A 27762-nucleotide genomic window follows, 5' to 3' on the forward strand; every position below is an offset into this window, starting at 1 on the left:
GATGGTGGCAACAATGTGGTTGGAGGTAATCAAACAAGGTTGGTGGTTCAAGTGTTACGGGATAACTGAGAGCCGTGAGAAGGTGACCAAATGGATAGGTGACTGATTGTCAGAATGTCACGGGAGCTCGCCGGCAATGAGTAGTGACGTGGGAGAGTGAAACTCTATCTTTTTTTTAAAAAAAAAATTTGAAATTAATTTCACCTTTTAAAAACATAACATAGCAAATAAATTTTTTGTCCTCAAGACAAATAAATTTTCGTTTCTAATTTCTAAAAAATATGAAGGAAAAAAAAAAAAAAAAAAAGGAGAGAAGCATTATTGTGATTTAATTTTGGAAGACTCCACTTATGGGTCACTCAGTTTATTTTCAATCATAAACCCCCATAAAAGCCACCATTGACAATACTCCTTTTGACTGCAACTCTTTTATCATTGCTGCAAAACACATTCTTATAGCAAGAACTAGTTTGACAGAATGCACTCGTGAGCCACCTAAGATGACAATTTTGGCACACAATTCGACATACATTTGAGATTTTCAAAGAGCTGCCTCAGCTCCAATGATTTTTGTAACAAAAAATGGCTACATCTAGCGTTACACAGACGAATGGTGAGATTTGAGCCGTTGATTAGTCAAAATGATGTCTTCTTAGTTGGAGTGCACCATCCAGTTTTTCCAACAAACTGGAGAGGAGTGTCACTCCGAACTGAATCCAGTCTGCTGCTTCATGCTTCATGACTGATATTTGCAGAGTGCATACTATAACTAGTCGACAAAAAGTAACAAAATGCACCAACCCTAGTAAAAATTGAAACCACTCACAAAAAGCAGTAGACACTTTGAGCTGTGTTTGGATCCTCGATTTATGGAGGAAAATGTAAAGGGCAAGGGAAAAAGAGAAGTGAAGTAAACCAGCATAATGGACCGCACAACCAAGATCCACACACAAATCCATATTTAGATTTGTGGATTTGAATTCTACTTAGATTTCCTTTTTCTCTTCCCTTTTCTTTTTCTCGTGCAAATCCATCCACAAATTCAACATTCAAACACAGCCTTAAGTTCCAAAAACACAATAAAAATGGAAGTTAGTAAACTAGCAGCACTTAAAGTGACACGAATCTGACCAGGGTAAATCTGTTCAGTCATGGACACCAAAGTTACAAGGAGGATGAAGAGGTTCAAAAAATCAGTTACACCAAGGTTCCTTTGGTAACAAGGGAGACCCAAACAAACCTAAAAGTTTAAAAAATAAAAAATAAAAATGATTGCCTCATAATTTCAATGAAGACACCAAACTCAATCCTTACAGGATAAGTAATACAAATGCAATACAATTATGAACATTCTTCACAACAATTTTTACTCTAATTCCCCAGAAGCTTACATGATGAATCACATGAGCAAAATTTCCAAATCGCAAATGAGCCTTCTCTCTACTTGCTACCCTCCTTTACCTGAATTAATATACACATCTGATCTTAACATTGGATGTGCGTTTAACAACATGTAAACCTTGACTGCTCTCTACCTGCAAAAGGAATAACGAAAAATGTACTTCTCTCAATCCAAGCAAGAAGATAGAACGATACAAGTACAAAATGCACAATTTCGGGGCATTTGAAGATTCCATGGAAATTAGATCATCCTCATGTTAGATTTTAAATCCCTTTGAAATTTTTGTGGCACGTGAACATGTCCTGTGTTTAATCTGACCAGTAAGATTACGTGATTTTAGGATCCTGAAATACAACTTCACTTTACATTTCAAATTATAATATTGGTGAGATAATGATATGATACCATTTGTTCAATGAAACATTCAAATGCATTCTTACAAATTTCAGAGCACCTCCACATATCAAGCAGTCTACAAATCTGTATAATGATCAATCTTCATGTTCGTCTTCACTTTCGGAATCTGCATAAGATGAGAAAATCTCAATAAACGATCACACACACACAAAAGAGGTTCATGATCGGAGGAATTTTTTATTTTTTGAATTTCAATTTCACTAACAAATTCAAATGAGCACAAAACGAAAACGCACCCCAAACTATCCAATTAGGGAAGGCAGTGTATTGACATGAGCTGTTATCTGCCTAGTCCTTTAGCAAATTGAATTATGAGTTTGATGTATAGTACGAAGCAGGTTTGAGAGGACTTCACAGTTTGTATCAAGTATGAAATATGACAAACACAAAAGTCATATTGCTGTGAACCCAATCCTGCTTTTTGCCAGTCCAACCACCCTGGTGAAATCATTAGTTTAACGTAATGCCCATGTGGAAGGTGCCTTTAGAGCAAGTTTCTTTTATAATATCTTCACAATGACTATTTACCATCTCATGCATTGTCAAATATAAAAGAGGCAGCAGTTCTATCATGTATGAATTTTATCAAACACAGAACTCATTGTTAGAAAATGTTCTTCTCTTTTCTAGTTGCATTCCACTCCCATTTATGCGAAAGTACTCAGATCACAAACCATCTAAGTTACTAACAGTGTTAAGAAAGTCTGAGTTATCATTCACTTACCAGATCGAACATCTTCACTAAGTTGGCCTCTTGCTTGTATTTGTTTGACAAGCATCCGATATATCAATACCCACCAATAAATGTGAAGAACAAGCAAGCAATAAAGAAGAGAATTCAACACGTAATAGCAGAGTGGTCCATCCACCTTGTGCTTCTCCTTGTCCAAGGTCTGGAGCACTTCATAACTGCCATATAGAGAAAATGACATTTTGTAAAAATAAATAACATTTATAATAGTATAAGCCCCTCAATCATAATGCTTACATACTCATAAAATGCAATTTATATGACCACAATATTAAAAGAAAGAAACCACAAAACGAGATGTGAGCAACATTAAGTTTAAAAGTCACTGCTGAACTAACACATAAATGTGTTATTGCTAAGAAACTTTAATGGCCAGGACTATAGCGAAACTATATCCAAAGTAAAGTAAAGAGCAGATAGAAAATTGCGTAGATCATCTAGACAGTTACTCTTCATAACCAGTATAAATGGCAGAACAAAGAAAACAATTGCAACAAATGGCAGTCAAAATCGAGCATGGTCTTAAATTATGCCTGCTTGAGTAGATCCAGCAAGCTTGAGAAAATGAAGGATTTTGAGTAGTGAAAGATAAAAATTTGAACCAGGGTACCCTACACAGAGCAGAAGGTTGAGACGTTAGAAGTATGGACACAGATACAAACAGAGGCACAAGCACAGGCACAGGCACAGACACAGATACAGACAAAGGTTTGGACACAGGACACAAGGATTTTTATTAAAAATAGGATACACAGCGGGGATATGGAAACAAAAAATATATATATATATATTTTTTTTTATATATTTTGATTTACGCTGTACGAGAATATAAATTTAGGACACGAAGATATGAGAGGCATCAAAGTATATAGGGGCGTATTTTTATTTTTTTTTCTACCTTTTTCCTCTTTGTTTCTGTATATTTGACTTTGACCACAAATCAACTTTCTAAAATTATAAAAAGAAAAAAAAAAAAAAACTCAAAAAGTGTACTGAGCCGTATCCAGACACAGACACATGTGTCCATGAATGCCCCCAACGTGTTCTACAAAAAAAAAAAAAATTAATTAATAATAGTTAAAAATGTTGACACCACGTGGTGTGTCCATATTCAGTGTCCGGCACGTGTAACACCCATCTTGGAGTGTCCATGCTCTTAGATTGCATATAGCATCTCTCAAAGGCACATGTTTAATCTGATTAAGTGTTTCATTTCAGTTAAACAGCCAACTACAACCTAGCAATCATGGATATTTGTACAAATTCAGTACTCAACATCTGAATAACTAGTACCATATCTGAAGGTTTGCATACCCTCCATAAATATATTTCTTTTAATGAACCAATTGCTCATAGCTAATTAGGCAGTAGAGTTTCTCAAGAACGTAAGAATAGTTAATTTCTTTACGAGAGAAAAGAGTTTACCATTAGAACCTTGCAACATCCAGAAGATGTACATAAACACACATTAATTGATAAACAAATTAAATGCACTACTATTCACAACAAGCTTCACTAAGCTATTACATATTTCAAGAATGATAAATCTGAAGCTCAAAAACATTGTCAAAAAAACCAAACTCATTTAAGTTTCAGAAATCATGGTTGCTTCCTTCAGTAATTCATTCCTTGGATTCCTTTTTAGTTATAAAGATTTTTAATTGAATGGAAACCAAGATTTCGGGTTCACATTTTGATGTTAACCTAATCCATGTAAACTATTGGGCCAAAGAAATAACAAGTGTTAGACAACCAATTACATGTGTGAATCAATGTATGCTAACCTCGTACTCCAAAGGACCCAAAATGGAAAGTAAATGAGGCGAAGTATGATCCAAGACAAAACAAAAAGAATAAACGCAAAGCTAGCAAGCATTTCTGCGCCACCATATTTAGACATCTTCCCTACTTCCAGAAATACATCACTAGCATCATGAAGAGCCAAAATAATTGAACCAGCACGAGCAAACCTGCAAGAAGACACGGGAAGCAAATAAATTTACATAATAATAAATCCTTAGTTTCTAAAAGCCTGATAAATGAGAGTGCACTCAAATAGTATTCGAGAAAGACTTTTATATTAATGAGTTTAGGTCAGGCCACTTTTCGCAGCTTAGTCGGTATTAAACCCACTTTCTTGCGATTATTGCATACGAAAAATTTAATGAGCTACAAGTTAAGCTCTCTCATCTCAAGCATACCTTAATATATAAGAAAGCAAAATTAGAATGACAGTTGCAACATGATGACTCATTGACACCCCAAAGTCAGAGCGCCTTGTTTCCCAGAAAATCAGAGCAAATATGGAGTATGTGTAGAATCCAGCGGTATACATATAGACTGCTTTCAGTTTCAACCTGAATATTTTACAAACAGTCACTGACCTAATTTGAGAAAAGGACAAAATCTTGGACAGAGAATAGAAAATATGGACGCTTGAATAAACAATCATTAATGCACAATATTTCGAATCTTACTTAATCTTTTGCTCAGGCCAAGCCTGATTTCCTGGGCCCACCCAAAAATATCTTGTGTTAGTGAACCACGGCTCATCATAAGTAACGAAAAGCATCAGAATCTCCGCTGAAAGAAAATATATACATTTCCATGCCGATTCTTTGAATTTCCGTATCTTTTTTTTCCTCTCGGCTGTCTCAACAGCCAGTGTCTGCTGTCCTTTCCCAAATATAATTCGTCTGCCTAATTTCTGTAACATGAAAATCCATTTCAAAACTAAGCTATAGAGCTAGAAGAAAAAGGGGGATAGAATCTGGGAGGTTTGAAACATGATTCCCAAGGCTTCAGAGCAGGCTTATTCACATTTGATTATTATGAAAGACATAAACAGGTAACAGTTATACAATGTGCCTTTTAGGCTGTGTTTGGATCGTGAATTTGAGTAGGGATTTGGAAAGGGAAAGAAAAAGGCAAGGGAAATGTCAATGAAATATAAGTTAAATTTTTTCTGCATTTCCCTCACATTTTCCTTTCCCTTTCCAAATCCCCACCCAAATCCATGATCCTAGCACATCCTTAAGGTGCAGAGATATAGGTTTATCTGAATCCCTTGCTTAGAAGTTAGAATGAGATTAGCTATTTGATATGTAAGACCATGTCTTTTCATTACCAGATGAGGTTTATTAAATTATTGTCTTCTATGACCCAAGTTTACAGTTGTGGAAACATGCAAGTTAATGACCATGATAAAGCATGCAATACATCTTTCCTATTTGCCATTGTCTCTGGACATGGTGTGACCCTCACCCTAATTCTTCTCACACTTCCAACTTTTGTTTTATAAGGTTTGTTTCATTTTTATATGGACTTGAGATTTGAGAATGTCAATGAAATAATTAGTTACCTGGACTCAATGTTTAGGAACAGAAGTGTACAACGTCCAAATCATAAACACAAAGGTCTCCGGATGTGGAGTGGCCCTAAACCTCATTCTTCTTACACTTCAAGTTTTATTTTATAAGATTTATTTCATTTTTATATGAGCTTGAGATTTGAGAACATAAATGAAATACAAAATTATCTGGATCCCTAGGAATGGCATTACGAAAGTGTACCATTTCCAAATCACAAACACAAGGGTAGTAATGTTAGATGGTGCTATTAATCACACTAAGGCCTCGTTCGGGAACAGACTAATTTAGTAACTTTTTGGCTATATGGCTAAAAAGGTAGGTAAAAAAAACTTGTATGTTTGGGATGACTTTTTGGCTAATTACGAAAAGATATGCAAAAAGTAGAGAGAAAAGAGAATCTTTGACTTTTTGGTATGAGTTGTTGGCTTTTTGGCTAATTTAGTAACTTTTTGGCTAATTGGCTAAAAAAGTAAGTCCCCAAACGGGGCCTAAGGCCCCGTTTGAGAATAGGCTATTTTAGTTGGCTATTTGGCTTTTTACGAAAAGACGTGCAAAAAAATAGAGAGAGTGATGTTATGGAGTGTTTTGTTTTATTGGCTATTTTAGCCTGGGATGGGCTATAGAACAAGTTGAGGTAATATAGAACAAGGAAGAGGACATAAATAACAGGTATGATGCCATGAGAAAAGATTGCAGACTAAGAGTTAACGTAAGACATGCTATATAGTGAAAAATGAAATATAAGTTTTATGACCAATTTAAAGCATAAAAAAGTAAAAAGGCTTTGTGCAATTAACTAGTGTTTCTTAATTAGACTTCAAAGTTTCCATTAACAGTAGTCAGTTATTGAACTTTACAGTTAAATGCCACAACCTAGCATTGGCCACTTTAATTAGGGTGCTAGAAAGGGTGGATCTAATCTTTGAAATTATTTGCAAAGGGATATCTAGAACTCTAGATAAGAAAATGAAAATCTCCATTGAATTTGATTTAAGTTATAGTCTTTGCTAAAAATACAATCTTCCTACTCTATGGCAAATAGCATATCATTCAACCTTTTGAAGAATGAATAGTACTTGTCCTTCATGCGTCAAAATAATTGTGGAAATCTTCAGTTATCTAGAATGGTCCCAGTCTGAACCATCAAGCTTTTACAAGTCTAAGGTGAGGATCTTAGGAGTTCCATAGTTGATGTTAGTTAATTATACCTTCTCTTTTCCCTGATCCTTCTTCTTAGTTTATAATCTTACCTATCCGCCTTCTCTTTTTCTCTTTTCCTTCTTTTTTCCCTTCCTTTTTTTGATGTACTTCGCAGACCAAATACTCTCCATAAAAAATAAATTTTAAAACAAACAAACAAACAAACAAACAAACATGATAACCTTAATGAACCATCACAAATCTCTATTCAATGTCCAATCCATTATAACCTTAGTGAACCATCACGATAACCTTAGTGAGCGCAGCACATGAAAAGAACAGAAGATGATAGATAAAAGAAATATTGCCAGATTAAGGAGACGGCAGCTTCTTGATTATTAGGATGCTAGTTTCATGAGTTGAACTCCCAACATCATTTAGGAACACAGCCATTTAATAACAAGAATACAAAAATAATAGGAATTAAAGGGGTAGCAGAGTATTTATAGAACAAACCTTTGACTAATTGTCTACCTAGAAGAAAAGTGCAAAGGAGAAGAATATAAACATCGTAAACAAAGAAGCCCTATTCCATTCTAAATAATTAAAACACATATTCTGATCTCCACTGGTCCAATAGAAACTAATATATAGACTCGTGAAAACTTCCAAATCATGTAGAATGTATATAAGCAATGAGAAATGCTGTGCCCATAACTTTTACCCAAAGCAAAATCTCAATGTAGTCGTAGTCAAAGATTAAAACAACTTGTGGTGTAGGGCATATCCATGATAAATCTGATTCACTCATTTCAAATTTAGGGTAGTTTTCTAGGAAATTTTTTTGGGTATATAGCATTTTTGATAAACATTCTTAACCAAAAAAACCAAGTTGAATTCATGTTCCCAAATCAATTATAACTTTCAAGAACATATTCTTAAATCATTGTGGGGGACTAGCGTCCCATTAGGGGGCTGAGATACAAAACAGTGGGATTTAGGGGAGTCTCGATTAGAGAGCTATAAGACCATAATATCTTCTAGGTATGGTCATTCCTCTATGCAGTTCATGTCTAGTGATGATTACCAATAACTTAGGATTACTTATGTTATTTCATGTTCAGAATGCCCCTAGATTAGCAGGGGATTAGTCCCATGTAATCCAGTATAAAGAAACACATGACCTCAATGAACATATCTATTCTATCTATAATGTATCTATACTACACAGATGCTTTCCTACGATAAATTAGCTTAATAACATGATAACATGAACATATCCATACTATCTATACTATATCTATAACCATAACATGATAACGGCTTTAATTTGTCATAGTTCTCTCAGATCTAATTGCTTCAAAGCATCAAATAACTGCTATAGTTATCAAGTCGAATTCAAATAACTGTCATGACACACACGAAGTCTGTTTTAACACAAGCACAATCAAACTATGCAAAAACAAAAACCCAAAACAAAACAAAACAAAACAAAACAAAACAAATGAACCACACAGCCAATTCCCAAAGTTCAAGACTATGTTCAACTTCAACATAATTACACCAACTATTTCTATACCGTTACAACCATGCAATGGGTACAGCACAACAATGCAAAACAACCCATAAAAGTATTACCATAAACACACACAAAACCGTAGAGAACAAGTGTAAATGCTACAATAAAGTTTAAAAAAAAGAAAGAAAAACAGCATTAAACCACTCATTCAAAACACTCAAAGCTATAATATATATCTGAAACATATATATAATAACGATACAATCAAAGACCCATTTGAATCAAGAGTGTTGTGTATAGATGTAAATTACCTCAAACACGTATCTGTCGAGAAAGAATCGAACAGATGGGAATAACAGAGCAAAGAAGGGAAGAACTATGAAATCTTCGTATTCTGGGTACGATTCTTGCTCCCAATCAATGAAACGCACCAACTCAGCCAGACCCATTACAGTTTTTCTCAGTAACCAAACAGAGATGTGTAAAAAATCAGAGCTTGTGGATCCAATATGGAAGCAGAGACATGTGCACTCTCTCTCTCTCTCTCTCTCTTTCTCTACACTTTCTCTCACTAAACACAAGGACTCTCCATGCTTGAGGAGGAAAGGCTTTTTTGAGGCTCAGAAAGACAGATCGAATCGAGATGTGAGGCACCAATTTTTTACTGTAATTGGTTTTTTGAAACTGGGCTTGTTCATTGTGTTTTTTGCAGAAATGCCACTTGTTTTTGTTGATTGACGAAATTGCCCTTATGAGGTTGATGATTGAGGTTGACTTCTTGGTTGAATGGAATTTGGTGTTCTCAACTTAGGAAGAAAACAGAAGGATTTCATGTCATCCTTCAAATACTTTTGACAATAGCTTCTCTCCACTCTCAAAATCAGGCTGGACCGTATTATTGGGTTACGATGGGTTGGACTTTGGGCTAATATTAATAATTCAAATAGTTTAATATATAAAATTTATTAAATATATTATTCTTACAAATTATCATTTTGATTAAATATGATAGTCACTTGATCAGATTGTATTTATTTTAACAATTGTAATTTTAAAAATAAATTAAATATAAATTTAATCTAATCAAGTGACTATTAATGTCTGATCAACGTGATTTTTACAAGACTAATGTATTAGACGAATCTTATACATTGAACCATTTAAATTATTGAATTGAGAATGAGGGTCGAGCTTTCATTTACAAACTGGATGGAAGCTGTTTCCCAAACTTTTCTTCGATGGGTAACATGTGGCAAAATTTGGACGAAAAGTTAGGAAAGTAATTGTAAATTTAAGCGAGTACATATGATTTATGCACTAATTTGATTAAATGAGTGTTATACTTTTATAAATTTGTATCTTTTTTTTAATTTTCATTTTTATGATATTTTTCCATAACATTTAATGGTGTTTTAAAATAGTAATGTATGTATGTATGATCGACTTTTTATCATTATTTTATAATAATTTTTAAGACAAATTTCCATTTGTTCTAGTGTGGTTTGAGATGTAATTCAAATATCATTAGAAAGTTTTCATATGATTTTGGACACAAGGGTTACGGCAGTTTTTTTCCATCTAAATTAACAAAAGATATACCACATACACACCAATTTTTAGAATGGGTTTAGTCTTCTAAAAAAAATTAAATTAAATTAACATAACAAAAAGACATATTTATCCCCATATTTTCCAAACCTGAAATTAAGATTAGGATGTTAATTAAAATAAAAGAAAAATATAGTTAGAGATTGATCTAAAATATGAAATAATTGTAAACATCCCCTCAAGATTTGGTGAAAATACAGATTCCCTCCTGAGGTTTGAGAAATTACATCCCGCCCCCTGAGGTTTATATTTTCATAACAAATTGCCCCATGAGGTTTTTATTTTCATACAGATTCTCTCCTTAATTTTTCCTAATTTGTTATGAAAATTTGACCCTCAGGAGGCAATTTATAATTTCTCAAATCTCAGGGGGAAATCTGTATTTTTACCAAACCTCGAGGGGGTGCTTGTAATTTGCCCTAAAATTAAAGTTGATTTAAAATAAAAAATAAATAATAATTAAGAATTGAACTAAAATATGATTAAATTAAATTAGATTAAGATGTCAAAAATTATAATAAATAACTACGGATATATGATTAATTATAATCTAAAATATAATTAAATTAAAAAGTTAGGAATTACAATAAATAATTAAGGATTTATGATTAATTGTGATTTAAAATATAATTAAATTAAAATTAGATTAAAAAGTTACGAATTATAATAAAAATTAAGAATTTATGATTAATTGTAATTTGATTGAATTAATATTAGAAATTAAAAATTATGTGTATGTGTGTGAGATGAGAGAAAAAGAAAATAACAAAAAAAGTATAAAGTTTGAGATTATTATAATTATTTCACATTTATAGTTTGAAATTAACAACTGAATTTTGGTCCAAAATCATATGCAAGTTTTCTGCCTATATTTAAGCCATAAATAGGTGAAGTGCTCCAACTACAAACAACAAGGGGGTAAAATAAATTTTATCCTAATTTCAAGGCTAGCTGTGAGAGGGCCAAATGCGAACCTTTGAAATTGAGCCCTTTACACGTAATTTCAAAAAATAAATAAATAAATTGATTGGATAAAATGATAAGTATATATATATATATTTTGTTTCTAATATCCACACAAATCTTATACGAAATTAACACGTTAGACTAATCTGCTATTTATTTATTTAAGATATATATAGTTTGTTATCTAGAGTCATTCTAATAAAAAAAAAAATATAATAATAGGTTGTAATTTATTATTTTTTTAATAAGGAAATATAATTGAACTGAAATCAAACATTTTATGAATAATTTTATTTAGTAAAGATTAATTTCATAAAATTAAACTTGTGAAAAAAAATTTCATTTCACCATACACTTGGTATTTTTAACTAACAGTAAAAGTATTAACACGAAACATTAATCGGACACAAACCAAAAGTGATATCATACAATAACATAAAAATAAATGAATTGAATTAATATTGAGATAATTTTGACATAAATCTAAAATAAAATAGCATAATACCTATTCCTAATTAGGGTCCTAAATTTTGTCCAAATTTGGAGGCATGAGGTGACTGCCTTGTAGGGATGGCAATTTGAACCCAGCCCGATGGGGACCTGACCCCCGACCCCGATTAGAATGGTTTTTCCCCCAAAAATTCCCCCGACGGGCCGAGGATGGTATTCAAAAATGAATCCCTGATAATTTTCAAGCTGGGGACGGTGATATGTTTTTCAACCCCGGCCCCGCTTTCCCCGAGCTGAAATTACATATATAAACCCCCTATATCTATTCATATATACACCTAACCCTCTGAATCAGTGAGCAAAAAGAGTAGAGAGAGAGAGAGAGAGACACTACCGAAATAGAGAGAGAGAAAGAGAGGAAAGAGAGAGAGAGCTAAGATGAGCAAAGAGCACACAGAGAGAGAGTACCGAACCACCGAATCGCTCTCTCTTTTCTCTCCTAGCGACCGTCGCTTTTTCTCCGTGCCACCGTAACGACCGTCTCTTCTCTCCGCACCGGCCGTCGCCTCCTCCTCCTCTTCTCTCTACCACGACAGATCTCTTTCTCTCTCTCTGCTTAAATCTCTCTGTGTGTGTGATGTCGATGATGTTTGATGATGATGTTGTTGCTCCGATCTCTCTCTCTACTCAGATCTCTTTTTGTGTGTGATGTTGATGATGTTGTTGTTGATGTTTGATGATAATGTTGTTGCTGTTTAATTTTTTTTTTTTTTTTTTTTTGTCCGGGGAATTTTTAAGGTCGAGGAAACCCGATCCCCGTTAGGAGGCAGGGATGGGGACGGTGATAGGTTTTCCGTCGGGAATCGGGGTCGGGGATGGGGAAATTTTCATCATCAGGAATCGGGGATAGGGAGTGTGATTCCCAGCCCCGCCCTAGCCCGTTGCCATCCCTACTGCCTTGATTGCCTTTGCTTAGGACCAACCTTGCCTGATTTTTAAGATAAATTATAAGTTTGAAAAAAATACAATAAATCTTACAATTTTACAAAAAATTACATTGGAATCTTTGAAGTTATGTTTCACATAATACTTCTATCTTGGTCAATAACTTATTAGTAATAGGGATAGAAAGATGATATTGTTATTTATTTTATATTGAAATATTTTTTTTTTCTTATTTATTTTTATTTCTTCACATTATTTTTATTAGTTTGGTCACTTTAGCCTTACTAAAAAAAAATGTAATTATGTCAAAATTGTAACACTATTTTTTTTTTTTTCAAATCTCAAGGAGATCAATGTAATTTTTCTAAATTTTTTATGTAAATATTTCACCTATTTCTACCCTTAGAAATGTTCAAAAAAAAAAAAAATTAATAACGAAGGAAAATAATATTATAGCACGTACTTAGTGATATAAATATGTTATAAAACATTTGATATTTAACAGTGCTCAAGTTAAATTTTGACAACTCTTCAAAATTTGATATTGTTATTTTGACATCAACTACCATATGTTTTAAAATGAAGAGCGAAAAAAAGAAATTGATTACAACCCTCAATTAGAAGAAACAAGGCAAGTATTTAAAAAAGTTTGGGTCATAAAAAAAACTAAATTTAAAAATTGACCAAGATACAAGTATTACAAATACAATTGGCCAAGATAGAAATTTATTTTTCTATCAACTTTTTATTTTAATTTTTCATAATTTGTACCTGTAATATATTTAAAAGTAAGAAATTAATTGTACAATTATACAATTTTTTTAATAATTCATCTCATAATACAAATTCATTGAATCTATTATGTCTATTGCATATTTTTTGCATACTACTGGTATAAGAATGCATTAATATTAATATATAATATATTTTTATACATCAAGAGTTATTGAGTCTCGTTTCCTGTGCCAGAATATCTTGTATGATGAAAAATATAACACTAGCCATTAGTATATGTTCATTTATGTAGAAAATGTGGAATAATTTTTTTAAGAAAATGGAATGATATTATAACTTAATATTTCGATCAATAAAAAAATTTCATAATTGTTTTCACGATATTTATAGATACATGTTTATAAGTGTTTGCAGGATTACTTTCATGAAACTATCAAGTTACATAATTTATTATGTCATCTGTAAGTAATCAGCAAATGACAAAAATTGATCAAAACTTTTTATTTGACGTACTTACTTTCTGCATTATTGAGTTGTTGCGATAATATTTGACCATCATTTGATTTTTTCCTTATAATTTGACTAAATTGTGTACATGAGATACATTATTTTTCTTGAACTTCACAACAAATAGAACAATTCTTGATTCGGCTTGTTCAACTTTACATAGAGAGCATGTTGCAATAGATTTTCTGTAATTTTTATTTCATCATCTTCTTTTTTTTTTTTTTTTCTCTTGCTTACCATTATAACTCATTGTAATAAAAATATTTTGACGAGTTAGAATTTGAGGCGATATCATATTGTTCAAAATTCATTTTTCCTTAATAATGTGATTTTTTTTTTTTTTTTTTTGTGAGGGAAAAACGAAAGTACAATTATTGTCGTAATAGAGGTATTTTGCAATGTATTGGTTTATTATTGAAAATGTTTATTGTGCACACTTGTTTGTATGACATGTATGTGTATATGTATTGAACATAAGTTGATAGGAGAACAATACACAATTCCATAGTATTTTCCTAGCAAATATAACTATATTACTAAAGTGATACATATTAAAAAATTAAAGTATCCGATGATAATATAGCATTACATATTGACAATGTATGAATCCAATAACATATATAAATTTACATTTATATTTTTTTTTTCCATATATTTATATATGTACACATTGACATATATAAGATAACATAAAAGTAATATGTGAAATGTTTTACAATAATATAATATTAATTATTTATAATTAAATAATTGGTCATACTGTAGATGTTTAGTGATACATTTTTGTGTGTATGTACTATTTTTTAATTAGATTATTAAATTCACATAAAAATTGAAAGGAATTTGTGAATAATTTGTGTAAAATTAGAGATCAATGAAAAAAGATTTAAAAAAAGAGAAATTTATAGTGTTTGGTTTGATTTATTTTGTCAAACTTTTGTTTTGAATTTTTTGGTTTTCATATGTTTTGTCTTTGATATTGTTTTTGTAATGCCCCAAAATTTTCCAATATAATTTAGGTACATCAACCAATATTCATTAAAGGAATAATAGCAATTTTCCAACCTTCATATCATTGATCATTAAGGTTTGTACAAAAAAGTCCCACATGCGAAATATACATTCAATGATAGCAAATACATGAATCTATAGCATATAGAATGTCAAATCCAAAAATAAATAAAATGCCCTCAAGGGCTTACATATTCCAAGGCTTAAGCCTGGTTATACAAAAATTGTCTCTCGGACCCAAACAGTTTTAGCCCTAGGCTTGCAAAAAATTACAATCATAACAAAATAGAGTCTCGTACTCTCAATACATACATCCATGCCCTAGTTTGGCAGGTTCACCACGTCTTTTCCTGCACCAAAATCTCATAGGGGTGAGTATAAAACCCAGTAGAGAATTTTTAACAAAGTATATACATTTTATACAAGTCTTAAGGAATGTAATGCATATGCCATGTTATGCTCTTTTGAAAGAAATTCACATTCTTCTTATCTTTTGAAAACCATCATGCTCAATGATATTATGATATCTTCAACAATTTTAAAGTTATCAATTAATTCAAGTGGCGGTAAATATGACTCAGATAATCCCTAGGTTGGTGTCTGCAAGTAGGCATAACTAGCACTACCAAAACCCCACTTTACCGGTTACTAACCGGAAGGAAAGTGGTACCTCTTTCGCACGTGTTTTCAGTCTTTTACCCCAGACACTCAGGCCAACTTAATCAATTTCATCTACACCTCCTATCCAGATTTACCAACGTATTTACCCCAAAAATATTACAACAAATCTCATTTCACAATATTTCTTTCTCAATATAAGGTTTCAAATCCCAAATTCAATATTTAAAACAAGCAAAATTTTGAAATGATGATGCAACTATTATCCATGCAATGCAAGAATTAATCATGCGATGCAACATCCTTCTATTCACAAAACTTCCACACAAATGATCCATTTTTCAATCATTCCATGCAAGGTTCTCATGATAATCACAACACTCATTCTCCTTTTTAAAACTATTTCTCATCATAGCCATATATTCATCTAAGTTTTTCAATGACTAGCCAACAATCTCATACTTCTTACAATCCTCACTAATTTATCCATTTCATAGCTACATTACATCTTGGGTAAAGCCTCCCAAAACCCCCAATTCTCATATTACAAGAAAATTTTACCTTTTGCCATGTAAAATAAGAAATTTTCCAATAATTATTTTATTTTAACACGGTGATAGATAAACACCCACAATTTCCAACATCTTTCACAAAGTGTCTAATTTCTAGGTTTTTGCCAAAACTAAACATTTCTCCATCTCTCATAAGAAATGTTTTCCCCAAAGCTCCCATTTCCATAATATAGTCAAGTTCTCTATTTATTGCAAGAAAAACAAGGAATAAAACCCATTTTTTTGAAACCATCACAATTTATAAACCAAAACCAAGTTCCTATATTACCCAAAAGAGTTCCAAATCAACATAATCTTGTAAAAACATATACATAACTCAATGAAATCCCCTACCTCAAGCTTTGAAGAAGAAGAGAGAAGAAACCCACAAATCAACGGTGTGGAGACTTGATCTCCACCGCACACAATGAAACTCTCGAGAAGTTATCTAGCTTTGACGAAGAAACTATGGGCAAATTTCTATTGGATTTAAAGAGATCAAGGATTTGATCTTGTTTGGTGTAGGAAATGTAGAGATAAGGGAGAGAAAAGAGTTTTTAGAGAGAGAGAGATACAACAAAAGTAAGATACAATCAACGCAAAGAGAAGAAAAAGCAAAAATTTCGGACTCATCTACCACCGCACGTGCGGAGCATGCCTCCCGCACGTGCAGCCTTCATCCCTGCATGTGCGGTCCTCCCTCTCCTGCATTTGATGCTTCTCGTGCATTTATTTCAGTATGCACCCAGGTCAACCCCCTGCTTCCACATGTGCAGCCTCACCTCCCGCACGTGTGGCCCAAGCCCCTGTACGTGCGGCTCTGGTCCTCCAGCCTAGAAATTTTCCAGCTCCACTCCCGACACTCCGAACCCGACTTCACACCCTCCGGAATAAGTGAAGTACTCGGGATTGAACTAAATACAATACAAAAATTTTAAGAAGGAGTTTTCAACAACAATGTACCCGACATAACTTAAAGAGGAATGAGGCGAATTACGTACCGGTCATCACAGTTTTTTTAATAACTCTTTTATTTTCTTTTTAGATTCACTTAACTTAATACTTTTATTTTTTAATTTTACTTTTAGATTTAGATTTACTTAATCTAAATACACTTAAAAAATAATTTATTGTGTATTCTTTTTAGAAAAAAATTTATTAAAATTAAATAATAATAATAATAATAATAATAATAATAATAATAATAATAAATAGAATAATAAAAAATCAATACATGTTTGAATTTATAAATTATATTACCAATATTTTACTTTTTAATTCTATTTAGATTGTTAGATTTTCATATAAAAGTATAGTTTAAATATAAAATATGAAGAAATTCCAGAATCTTTAATCACCAAAATTAAAAAAAAATATATGAAAAATCAAAAACTTAATTAAAAAATAAAACCAACGAAAGTGGTTATTGTTTAAAATTTTGACAACATACCTTAGTTATTATAGTAACTTGTAAAATATTACAGTTCATAAAATATAATTTTAAAAAAAAAGTAAGTATATGAAGATAACCTGCGAATTTTTGTTATGCAGTACAAATCTCTGTTTTAAAAACGCATATGTTTTCCTTTGTCTAGATTTGAACAAATGTATATAACTTTAAGATTCAACCAAAATTATTCACAGTGATTTTATTCATTATGGACAATTGTAATATTACATATCAATATAGAAGCAAACATAGGAAATAAGAAAGAGTAATTATTTTTTTGTTCTTCAATCATTATCAGTGTAAAAAATAGGGAAACAATTTTTCTTTTCTTTTTTTATAAGGAGAGAGTTTGTTTATATTTATAGAGGACTCTTGGAAGTAGATATATTATTTTTTAGTGTTCTACTCCAAAAATAAAGAGATAGTGAGTTTATATAGGACTCTTCATGACTTTAAAAAATATAGTAGATTTGAGAGGGTAAAATTGGTATTTAAAAAAAGCAGAAAACATTAAAATATAGTAGATTTGATAGGGTAAAATTAGTATTTAAAAAAAGTAAAAAAATATGATACACTTTTCACATTTTTATAATAGTGTTAAGTTAATAATTAATTAGTAATAGTAATAATAATAATAATGTGCATTTTTACTCACAGAAAAAGAGTTATGGATTTGTTTTAAAAAAATCCCTGAAAATTAATTTAATGTTTTTAAAAAAAAAAAAATCAATTATAGGCCATTTTCTTCTTAAACATGAACAAAACTATTAGTAGCCCATCATTCTCTATGAGAAATTTAAATAAATTTGTTATTCGTATAATCATATTCTTATATGCATATCTATACTATATATTAAGCGCTCTGTTTTGTAACTATTTTGTTTTTAATTTTTGGTTTATATTTATAAAAATTTAAAAAATTGTAATAAAAACTTGTTTGATAATTTTTTTAGTTTATAAATGGTTGTCTTAATTTATAAATTTGAGGAAAAAACGTTGGTTTTTAAATAGAAATTTAAAAATTTGACTAATAATTTTTTTTTTCAATTAATTTTAGTTTTCAAATAATTTTTTTTCAATTAATTTTAGTTTTCAAATAATTTTTTTTCAATTAATTTTTTTTTTCAATTATAATGTGTATGATCCCATTGTCATAAATAATAAAAAATACATATAAGTATTTTAGTCTTGAACAAACATATTTTTTAGTTTATGTTTTTAAAATTTTTCAAACATTTTGTTTAAACCAAACGCGTTTGTAGTTTTTGTTTTTTTTTAAATATACAAAAATCAGTTTATAAAATTTTTGTAAATATAAACTAAAAACGTAAACGTTACCAAACGCTACCTAAGAAAAATATATTTTTAATGAGAAGAGTTCTATGAAACTCAAAACACTCATTCTATTTTTCTAAAATTCTTATTTTTTAAATAAATAAAAAAATTTCTATTAGCTAACTTTTATTGAATCATTAAAAAAAAAAATTATTATTATGCCTTGATTTAAACATTCCAAAGGAAAGTTAATTAATTAATTTTAATTTTTTTAAAAAAATCTTCTAACTTTTATTGAATCATTAAAAAAAAGATCTTATTATGCCTTAATTTAAATATTTAAAAAAGAAAGTTAATTAATTCATTTTAAAAAAATCTAGAAGATTTTTTTTTTAATTTAAAACTAATTAGTTAATTTTCCTATTCAAATTTCTAAATTTAAAGGTGTGTTTCTTTTCATAAAAGATGCCAAAAATCTTGCATAATTGGTCAAATCACTTGTTTAATTCCTTTGCATGATTTTTTCTCTTCTCCAATCTTTTTGCCCAATTTCATATTGTCATGAAAGTTGGGTTTGAGATTTATAAATTTATTTTTTTGTGAAATATCATTGGGTAAGATATAAATTTGATGAAAAGATTTGAATTAGAGTCAATCTGATCTTTTATCTCTAAAATATTTTAAAAATCTCTTATCCATTTTGAATTTGAATTTTGAAATGGATTAGTATACTTTCCATTTTAACTTTCCTTTAGAAATGTTTAAATCAAGGCATAATAAATATAAAAAAATAAAAATAAATTATGATTCAATAAAAGTTAGCCAATAAAAGATTTTTTAATTATTTAAAAAATAAAAATTTTAGAAAAATAGTATGTGAGTTTTGAGCTTCACATGCCTCTTCTCATGAGAAGCCTCATTTTCCTTAATATATAGTATAGATTATTGTAATAAAAAAATTCAAAAAAATGGGAGATCTAAAATAATAAATGGGGTACTAATAGCAATACTATTTTTTCTTTTTTTCTTTTTTTTTTTGTCTTTAGTGAGGGATTTTTTTGTCAATTTTTTTTTAAAAACTTTTTAGATCCTTCTGTACTAAGCGGAATTGAAGAGTAAAATTTTTTTACACAAATTTCAAAAAAAAAAAAAATACTAAAAGTAAAAAAAAAAAAATTAAAAATGTGACATTTTTAGGTTGATTCCAAACTCACACTAATAAGTCATCTTTTGTCTCTCAATTACTTGACAAAGATGAGTCATTATATCTGTGAGTGTTGATTTATGACCACACAATCAAACGGAGAACTCAGTTAGAGAGCACTGACAGAATAGATTAAGCCAAACAACCTGTAACATGAAGATGAGAATCTGGTGGTGGATCGTCCACCTAGGGGCACTCCGACGATCAAGTTAGTAATCAGTATCTCTCAAAGATAGCAAATTGTGTTTAAACTCACAAAAAAGAACTTACTGCTCATAGTCTATCACCCATACCTGAGACCCACAGAGGTGCCTTGCTTTTATAGCCAGCACTGACCTGATCCCTGTAGAAGCCTCATTTCAGTGAACTCAAGCTCAATGCTTATCCTAGACTCTCAGTTAGATAGGGAGAAACTCTTTAAGAGCTTTATCTTTATCCAAACTGAGATCCTCCCCTATTTTAGGACTTTTGCCCCTTATCCGCTTATCTCGGACTCCGGCATCTCCGTAGATAACCTCGGCCTAGCTGAGATCACCTCGGCATCAAGACTAGGCCACGTGGTACTTCGGTTGATACTTCGGCGTCACCTTGGCTACGTGCTGTCATTCACAAAATATGTCCCCACAACTGCTCCATAGGTTCTATTACCTCGGCAACCTGAGGTGATGAAACCTACATCGCTTATTCATATACTATGTGTTGCCTTAAGTCAGACAAATGCTACGTATATTACCTCAAACCTCGATCCACCGCCTTCAAACTTATAGCTGACCTCCCAGATTTAAACAAGGGTGCAGGAGATGATTATCTGATCGTCTCAGACAACTAGGAGTTTATACCAGATGACGATCTTCATCTCTTCCCACTGCGCCAAGTTGTGTTTAAAGAGGATGAGGGTAAGAACTTAGTCATCCTGTACTTCCATTCAAGACTTGTAAATTCGTCTATCTATACTAATGTTTCCTTTTTTGCCTTTTGTAGTTCTTCCACAGCCATCAAAAGATTTTTGCCAAACCTTCTTCCCCAGCAAAGACCTGAAAAAGCTACTGGATTTGCCAGTTGAAAAACGCAAGGCCCCATTATTGCTTGACTACATTTCGACCTACAAGTCGGCCCTGCCCGACGTCCCCCGCCGAAACAAGACTCCACATTCAGCAACAACTCCACTAATTGCTTCCTCACCAAGGCCAGACTAGGCCTTTTCTTCAGATCTAGTTGAGGTTGTATTTACCTCTGCCCCCCAACTTGTCCCGACATCCCAACGTCGATACCGACGTCGTGCCCCAGCAAACGCCCCAGCCGGCAGAACTCATAACCACAAACGCCAAGATTCTGAGGCGTCGGCTTACGATCCAGCCAATCCCCCAACTGCCCTTCCTGTAATCCACTTTGGCACAAGAGTCACTGTTGCTGCAACAACTGACGACATGGGCCGTAGCAAAACCATTGTTGAAGACCTCCTGGCCGACCTGCCATGAGTGGTTACTGTTCAATCCTCTCCATCTTAAGCCTAACCCCAACCTAAACCAAAAAAGGGTGAAGAGGGCTAAGGCAAAAGCCTCTGTTACCCAAATTGACACTGAAGACACCGTGCCGATCTTGAGATTGGCAGAGGTTGAGAAGAACGTCTCCATCGCGGAGAAGAGGCCTGCTGAGGCCAAGCCATCCAACACCGCTTGGTCGAAGAAGCCGAGGTCCAAAGCCGCAGTAAGCCCAAGTGCTTTCAAAGCCGACGAACCCTGGGCCCCTGCTATCATGATTGGTGACAAGCCAATGAAGGTTGGTGATAGTGCAATCGACAACATTGAGATTGGCGCCGCTTTTTCCACAGTCATGCTACTTCTAACCAATCTCAATCGCATGATCGAGATCAATGAATATCAAAATTTCGTATTAATGATGCAGCATTCAGTTCTTGTAAGTACCTGACATTTGTATCGTTCTTGTTTTCCTGCAAACGCTCAACACTTTGAAATTTTACTAATTTGCTTGTTTCCGTGCAGGCCATCCAGCACGCCTATTCTTTTGCCACGAAAGCCAAGGCTTTCAAACAATAGTTGGTGCACAAGACCTAGGAAGCTGCTGGCTTCCTCTCCTCTCTAAACAACGCCGAGGCCAAGATCAAAGTTTTGTTAGATCAGGCCAAGGTAGCCAAACGAGCTTAAGACTAGGCCGAGGAAAAAGCTGAGGCGGCCGAGGCTGTGGCTGAGGTACTTAAATCTGAGATTAAGGACGCCGAGGCCAAAACTGTCAAGGCCAAAATGAAGCTCCAAGAAGCCTTGGCTACCAAAGAGGCCGAGATCAAGGCGGCGGATGAGAAGGCATTCTTAGAGGGGCAGGCAGCCATGCGCGATGCTTACAAAGCCCAAGTTAATCAAGCCTGTAACAGAGGCTTTTACCTCTGCTGGACAGCCGCCCTCAACAAACTCTCTATCTCAATGGATTCCCCCCTTCGAGACATCAGCCAACTCCAAGTGCCTTTTCCCCTATCTCCCAAGGAATCCGAGGATGAAGACACCGAGGTTGATGATGTTGATAAAGAGGAGGCTACTATTGGGGACCAAGTCCCCCACTCTGAACCACCAAGTCCTTGACTTCACTCAAGATGAGGAGGACGAGGTATCCAAGAGTGCCTTTCCCAAGAAGACCATGTCCGAAGCCGAGGTATAGACCGCCGATAAGAGCTTTGACCAGACTCTTCTCGAGATCGATGCCGAGATCGAGGCTGAGAAGACTGCCGAGAAGCTTTCCCAGCTGTCTGCTGAGATCGAAACACAGCCAACTGCCGATGCAGAACAGTCTACTTAGAATCTTTTCCTTATTTGTACTTTGCTTCTTTTAGTTGTAACCTTTTGTTGTTCGCACCGTCTTTTACATTTGAACAAGTAGCCTTCAGTACCAGGCCGAAGTGCCTTTTTTGAATGTGTTTCTCCTTATAAATGCAAGTTCTCTTTTTGACTAAGTTTTTTGAATGCATGCTTTATCTGTCTTCACAACTTTGTATGTTTCCATACTTAGAATTACAATTCTTCAAAGTATACCTTAACTGTATAATCACTTCGGGTTTAGAACACCTCAAATATAAACCTTGACTGTTTGTCTCTGCCAACAATTGTAAATATTTTTACAAGTGCTATTTCTTAAAACTTATTCAGTCAAGTATTGTTTCTTTACTTTCACTTGTTGTCTTCTATCAAGACTTCACCCTTCCAACCTTTCCAAGCTTGACAACCTGGTTGGTCATCTCGGGTACTTCTTTCCTTATTACCTCGGCTAACTTCAACTTGTAAATTATTTTGAGTTTCCAACAAGTGTGAAGCCCAGTCTAACTAGTAAAAAATTTCAACAAATGCCAAGCTCTCAAGCCTATTTATCATCCATGGGCCCTGCCCTTCTAATGTGAACCTAAGTTCCACTTAAGTTCACATTATGCATTTATGGCCTTTCCCTGAAATCATATTCAAACAAAGACTAGTCGAGGTGTTCGACCTTATTTTCTCTATTAATCAAACTAAAGCGGACTTAGTTCCATTCTGAGTTTAACTCTGCCGACATGACAAGTCTCGGTTAATTCAATTTAGTTCAACTCTATTATATACAAGTATAATTCAACTCAGCCATATAATAAGTCTAAGTTATTCGTCATGTTTCATTCAGAAACATCGCCAACTTAGTTCAACTCTATTATATGCAAGTATAATTCAACTCTGCCATATAATAAGTCTAAGTTACTTGTCATGTTTCAATCAGAAACATCGCCAACTTAGTTCAACTCTATTATATGCAAATATAATTCACCTCTACAATATAATAAGTTAAGTTACTCGTCATGTTTCAATCAGAAACATCGCCAACTTAGTTCTACTTTATTATATGCAAATATAATTCAACTCTACAATATAATAAGTTAAGTTACTCGTCATGTTTCAATAAGAAACATCGCCAACTTAATTCAACTCTATTATATGCAAATATAATTCAACTCTGCCATATAATAAGTCTAAGTTATTTGTCATGTTTCATTCGGAAACATTGTCATAGGACTAGTCAGCCCTATCGCACAAATTTCAAATTCATAAAAATCAAACTAGTACTTTATTATTACTTTGGCTAATAAAATCATGACATAATCTTCAAAAAACAAAAGATTAATGATAAAAAAAATTTCAACTTGCAAGTGTTCCAGGGTTTTGGCAACTCCTTGCCATTAGTGTCTTCAAGCCGACATGCCCCTTTGCCCGCAACCGAGATGATTTTATAAGGCTCCTCCCAGTTTGGGCCAAGTTTTCCCTCCCTGGGATTTTTCTTGTTGCCGACAACTTTCCTCAGGACGAGGTCCCCAACCTTGAACTCTCTTGGGTTGACCTTCTTATTGTAAGCCCTAACAAGCTGGTATGCTCCCAGCTGAATTGTTGTTTTCTTCCTTCTTTCTTCCAACAGATCCAGATCTCAGGCTAAGAATGCCTCATCGGTCCTATTTTCCACTCCCTGGATTCTAATTCCAGGGATGCTGACTTCTAGTGAGATAACTGCTTCAGTGCCATAAGCTATGGCAAAAGGAGATTCCCTAGTTGATTTTCTCAGCGTAGTCCAATATGCCTAGAGCACATTAGGCAACTCTTCCACCCAGTTCCCTTTTGCTGCTTCCAGCCTCTTCTTGATCCCATCCAAGATAGTCTTATTGAATGCTTCTGCCTGATCATTGCTCCAAGGGAAACTTGGAGTGAAGTAGTAGTTCTTAATTTTATACTTTGCATAGAAGCTTTTGATTAGCTTACTATCAAACTGTATACCATTATCTGCTATTATTGCCCTTGGGATCCCAAACCTGGTGATGATGTTCTTTCATATGAAGTTCTTCACATCAATATCTCGAATATTTGCAAGAGGTTCAGCTTCTACCCACTTCGTGAATTAATCAGTTGTTACCAGCATAAATTTCCTTTACCCAGTTGCTCGGGGCGATTGTCCAACAAGATTCATGCCCCATTAGGCAAATGGCCAAGGGCTAGATACTAGGTTTAAATCTGCTGCTGGTTGATGTATCAAAGGTGCAAACTTTTGATACTTCTTACACTTTCTGACGTACGCTTCAATATCCTTCTGCATGTAGGGCCACCAGTACTCTTGAGTGATGGCCCTATGAGCAAGTGACCTGCCCCTAGCATGGCTTCCACATACACCTTCATGAATTTCATACAAGAAGTCCTCAACTTGGGAGGGATACACACATCTCAAAAGGGGACCGGTAAAGGACCTTCTGTAAAGATGTCCTTCTGCTGTTAAGCTAAACCTGGCCGACCTCAATCTTGTCTTGTGCGTCTTTTTTTGGTCATCTGGCAGCTTGCCATTCTTGAGGAACATCACTATTGCATCCAATCAGCTTGGTTCCATCTCCATACACATTGTTTTGCACTCTGTGATCTAGGGCTCCATACTTGGGTCTGACAAATAATCAACCATTATGGTCCTTGCCTCACCTGATTTCATTGCACTAGCCAGGTTTTCCAAGGCTTCAACATGACTGTTGTCATCTCGGCTAACTTGCTGTAGCCGGCAATCTTGGAACAAGGAAAGCAATCTGACAACCTCTTTAACATAGGTTATCATTCGTTCATCTCGAGCTGCATACTCGCATGTTGCCTAATTCACAATAAGTTGGGAGTCACAGAAGATTACCACCTCATCGGCCTCTATTGTTGCTGCCAACTTCAACTCTGCAATCAGTGCTTCATACTCTACTTCATTGTTTGAGGCCTTAAATCCTAAACGAATAGACTGTTCTAACATTCGCCCATCTGGCGACACTAACACTACTCCTGCCCTTGCTCCTTGACAGTTTGAACTTTTATCAATAAACAGGCGAAATGAGTCGCCGATGTAGATATTGTAGGGCTTTGGTTTTTCTTCTTTCTTCTATTTTGTTACAGTTGGGTTCTTGGGCCCTAGTTGGGTTTCTTTCTGTTCCTCTGGGTATCCCAAGCCGTGACTAATCGGAGTCCGACGCGGGATGGCACCAGAAGTGAACTCGGCCACAAAGTTGGCCAGAACCTGGCCCTTAATTATTGTTCTAGGCCTGAACTCTAAGTTGTATTGGCCCAACACTACTGCCTATCTAGCTATTCTCCCTATCAGATCTCCATGCTGCAACAGGGACTTCAAGGGATACTCAGTCAACACCACAATCTTATGGGCTTGGAAATAATGATTCAACTTTTTGGAAGCCATCACTAAGGCTAGTGTCAATTTTTCCAAGGATAGGTACCTGGTTTCTACTCCGGCTAGGGTTTTACTTACGTAGTATACGGTCTTTTGTTCTCTATCATCTTCTCGGATTACTACTACGCTCATTACGTGTCCTGAAACTGCCAAGTATAGGAACAATTCTTCTCTAGGTACTGGATTTGATAGAACTGGAGTTGTTGTCAGGTACTTTTTCAAGTTAGCCAAGGCGACTTCGCACTCTTCTATCCACAAAATCTGTGGCCTTCTTTGATAGACTAAAAAATGATTTACACTTATCAGAACTTCGGCTGATAAACCTGTTCAGGACTGCCGCCTTACCGATCAAAATTTGGACTTGCTTGGCTGATATCGAGCTCTTTAAGTTAAGAATGGCCTTGATTTGATCTGGACTTGCCTCAATACCTCTTCTGGTGACTAAGTATCCCAAAAACTTACCAGACCTAACTCCAAATGCGCACTTCGAAGCATTGAGTCGGAGCTGATATGTTCTCAGAATATCAAAAACTGCCTTCAAGTCGGCCAGATGACTCCCAGGTTCTTTGGTCTACATGACCATGTCATCAATATACACTTCTACTGTTTTGCCAATCAGATGTCTAAACATCTTGGTCACCAATCTCTGGTAGGTTGTTCCTGCATTTTTTAACCCAAAAGGCGTCACTCTGTAATAGTACAGCCCTTTTGGGTGATAAATGCAGTTTTCTCCTCATCAATGGGATACATTGTTATCTAGTGGTATCCCCTGTAAGCATCCAGGAAGCTCATCTTCCCATGCCCTGAAGTAGCATCCACCAGCTAATTAATTTTAGGCAGATGGAAGCTATCTTTAGGACAAGCCTTATTCAGGCTGGAGAGTTCCACGCAGACCCTCCACTTCCCATTCTTCTTTTTCATAACTACTTTGTTAGACAGCCAGGTTGGGTAGTTCACCTCCCGAGTAGCTTTAGCTTCCAACAACTTGTCCACTTCCTCTTCTACTACCTCCACATGAATCAACATCGGCCTCCTTGCCTACTCAATGACAGGTTTAGCCGACCTGTCTATATTGAGTATATGACATGTGACCTCGGGATCAATGCTTGGCATCTCAGATGGTGTTCAGGCAAATACTTCCATGTTGGCCCGTAAGAAAGCCTCTAACTTCTTTTCCGCATCCTCGGCCAAGCCTGGGCCAAGAAGGAGGAAGCGCTCTTCATCCCCTTCTTGGACCAGAATTTTCTTTAATGCTTCCTCCCTCTTCTCGGCTGGTTCTTTGCCGACATCATCTAGAACTTCCATGTCATCGTCCTCAATTTCCACTTTTTCTGCCTCTCGCACATTGTAGTTGGATTTCATTGCTGCTATGGAGCAATTCTTTGTATGTATTTGATCCCTTCTAACTTCCTCAATCCTATGTTCAGTTGGAAATCGTAACAACTGTTGTAGCATTAAGGGAACAACCCTCATTGCGTGCAGCCACGGTTTTCCCAATATAGCATTATAAGGGGAGGAAGTATCAATTACCATAAATTCTATGCTTACCTTCCTGGTGCCTGCCTACACCTTTAGATTTATTGCCTCCAAGGGTTATGTCGGCGTTCCATCGAACCCAACCAT

The 27762-nt window shown here is 34.2% G+C and overlaps 1 protein-coding gene across 2 annotated transcripts; it reads right to left on the minus strand.

The window, feature by feature from the left end:
* Positions 1-1092: 1092 nt before the first annotated feature.
* On the minus strand, positions 1093-9301 carry LOC114268189 (ASC1-like protein). 2 transcript variants are annotated; one of them, XR_003631169.2, is made up of 7 exons: positions 8912-9301; positions 5048-5277; positions 4772-4927; positions 4355-4540; positions 2544-2728; positions 1843-1925; positions 1093-1535 (listed from the first exon to the last, which is right to left on the minus strand). XR_003631169.2 is itself a non-coding variant. In XM_028209300.2 (7 exons), exons 1-6 carry the CDS (start codon positions 9047-9049, stop codon positions 1894-1896), a joined length of 927 nt encoding a protein of 308 aa, XP_028065101.2. In that variant the 5' UTR covers positions 9050-9235; the 3' UTR covers positions 1093-1535; positions 1857-1893. The 2 variants fall into 2 exon arrangements, 1 of the variants encoding a protein (XP_028065101.2); XM_028209300.2 differs by having other exon boundaries at positions 1857-1925; positions 8912-9235.
* Positions 9302-27762: the final 18461 nt, after the last annotated feature.

The sequence above is a fragment of the Camellia sinensis genome, chromosome 10 (assembly GCF_055761805.1).
Source record: "Camellia sinensis isolate YWXY chromosome 10, ASM5576180v1, whole genome shotgun sequence".
In the NCBI taxonomy this organism is placed as follows: Eukaryota; Viridiplantae; Streptophyta; class Magnoliopsida; order Ericales; family Theaceae; genus Camellia; species Camellia sinensis.

Coding starts and splice junctions, on each gene's coding strand:
- LOC114268189 (XM_028209300.2), bottom strand. CDS start 9,049: ATGGGTCTGGCTGAGTTGGTGCGTTTCATTGATTGGGAGCAAGAATCG. Junction 4,928..5,047: donor TGGCCTGAGCAAAAGATTAA/GTAAGATTCGAA, acceptor TAAAATATTCAG/GTTGAAACTGAAAGCAGTCT. Junction 1,926..2,543: donor TAGTGAAGATGTTCGATCTG/GTAAGTGAATGA, acceptor CATCTTATGCAG/ATTCCGAAAGTGAAGACGAA.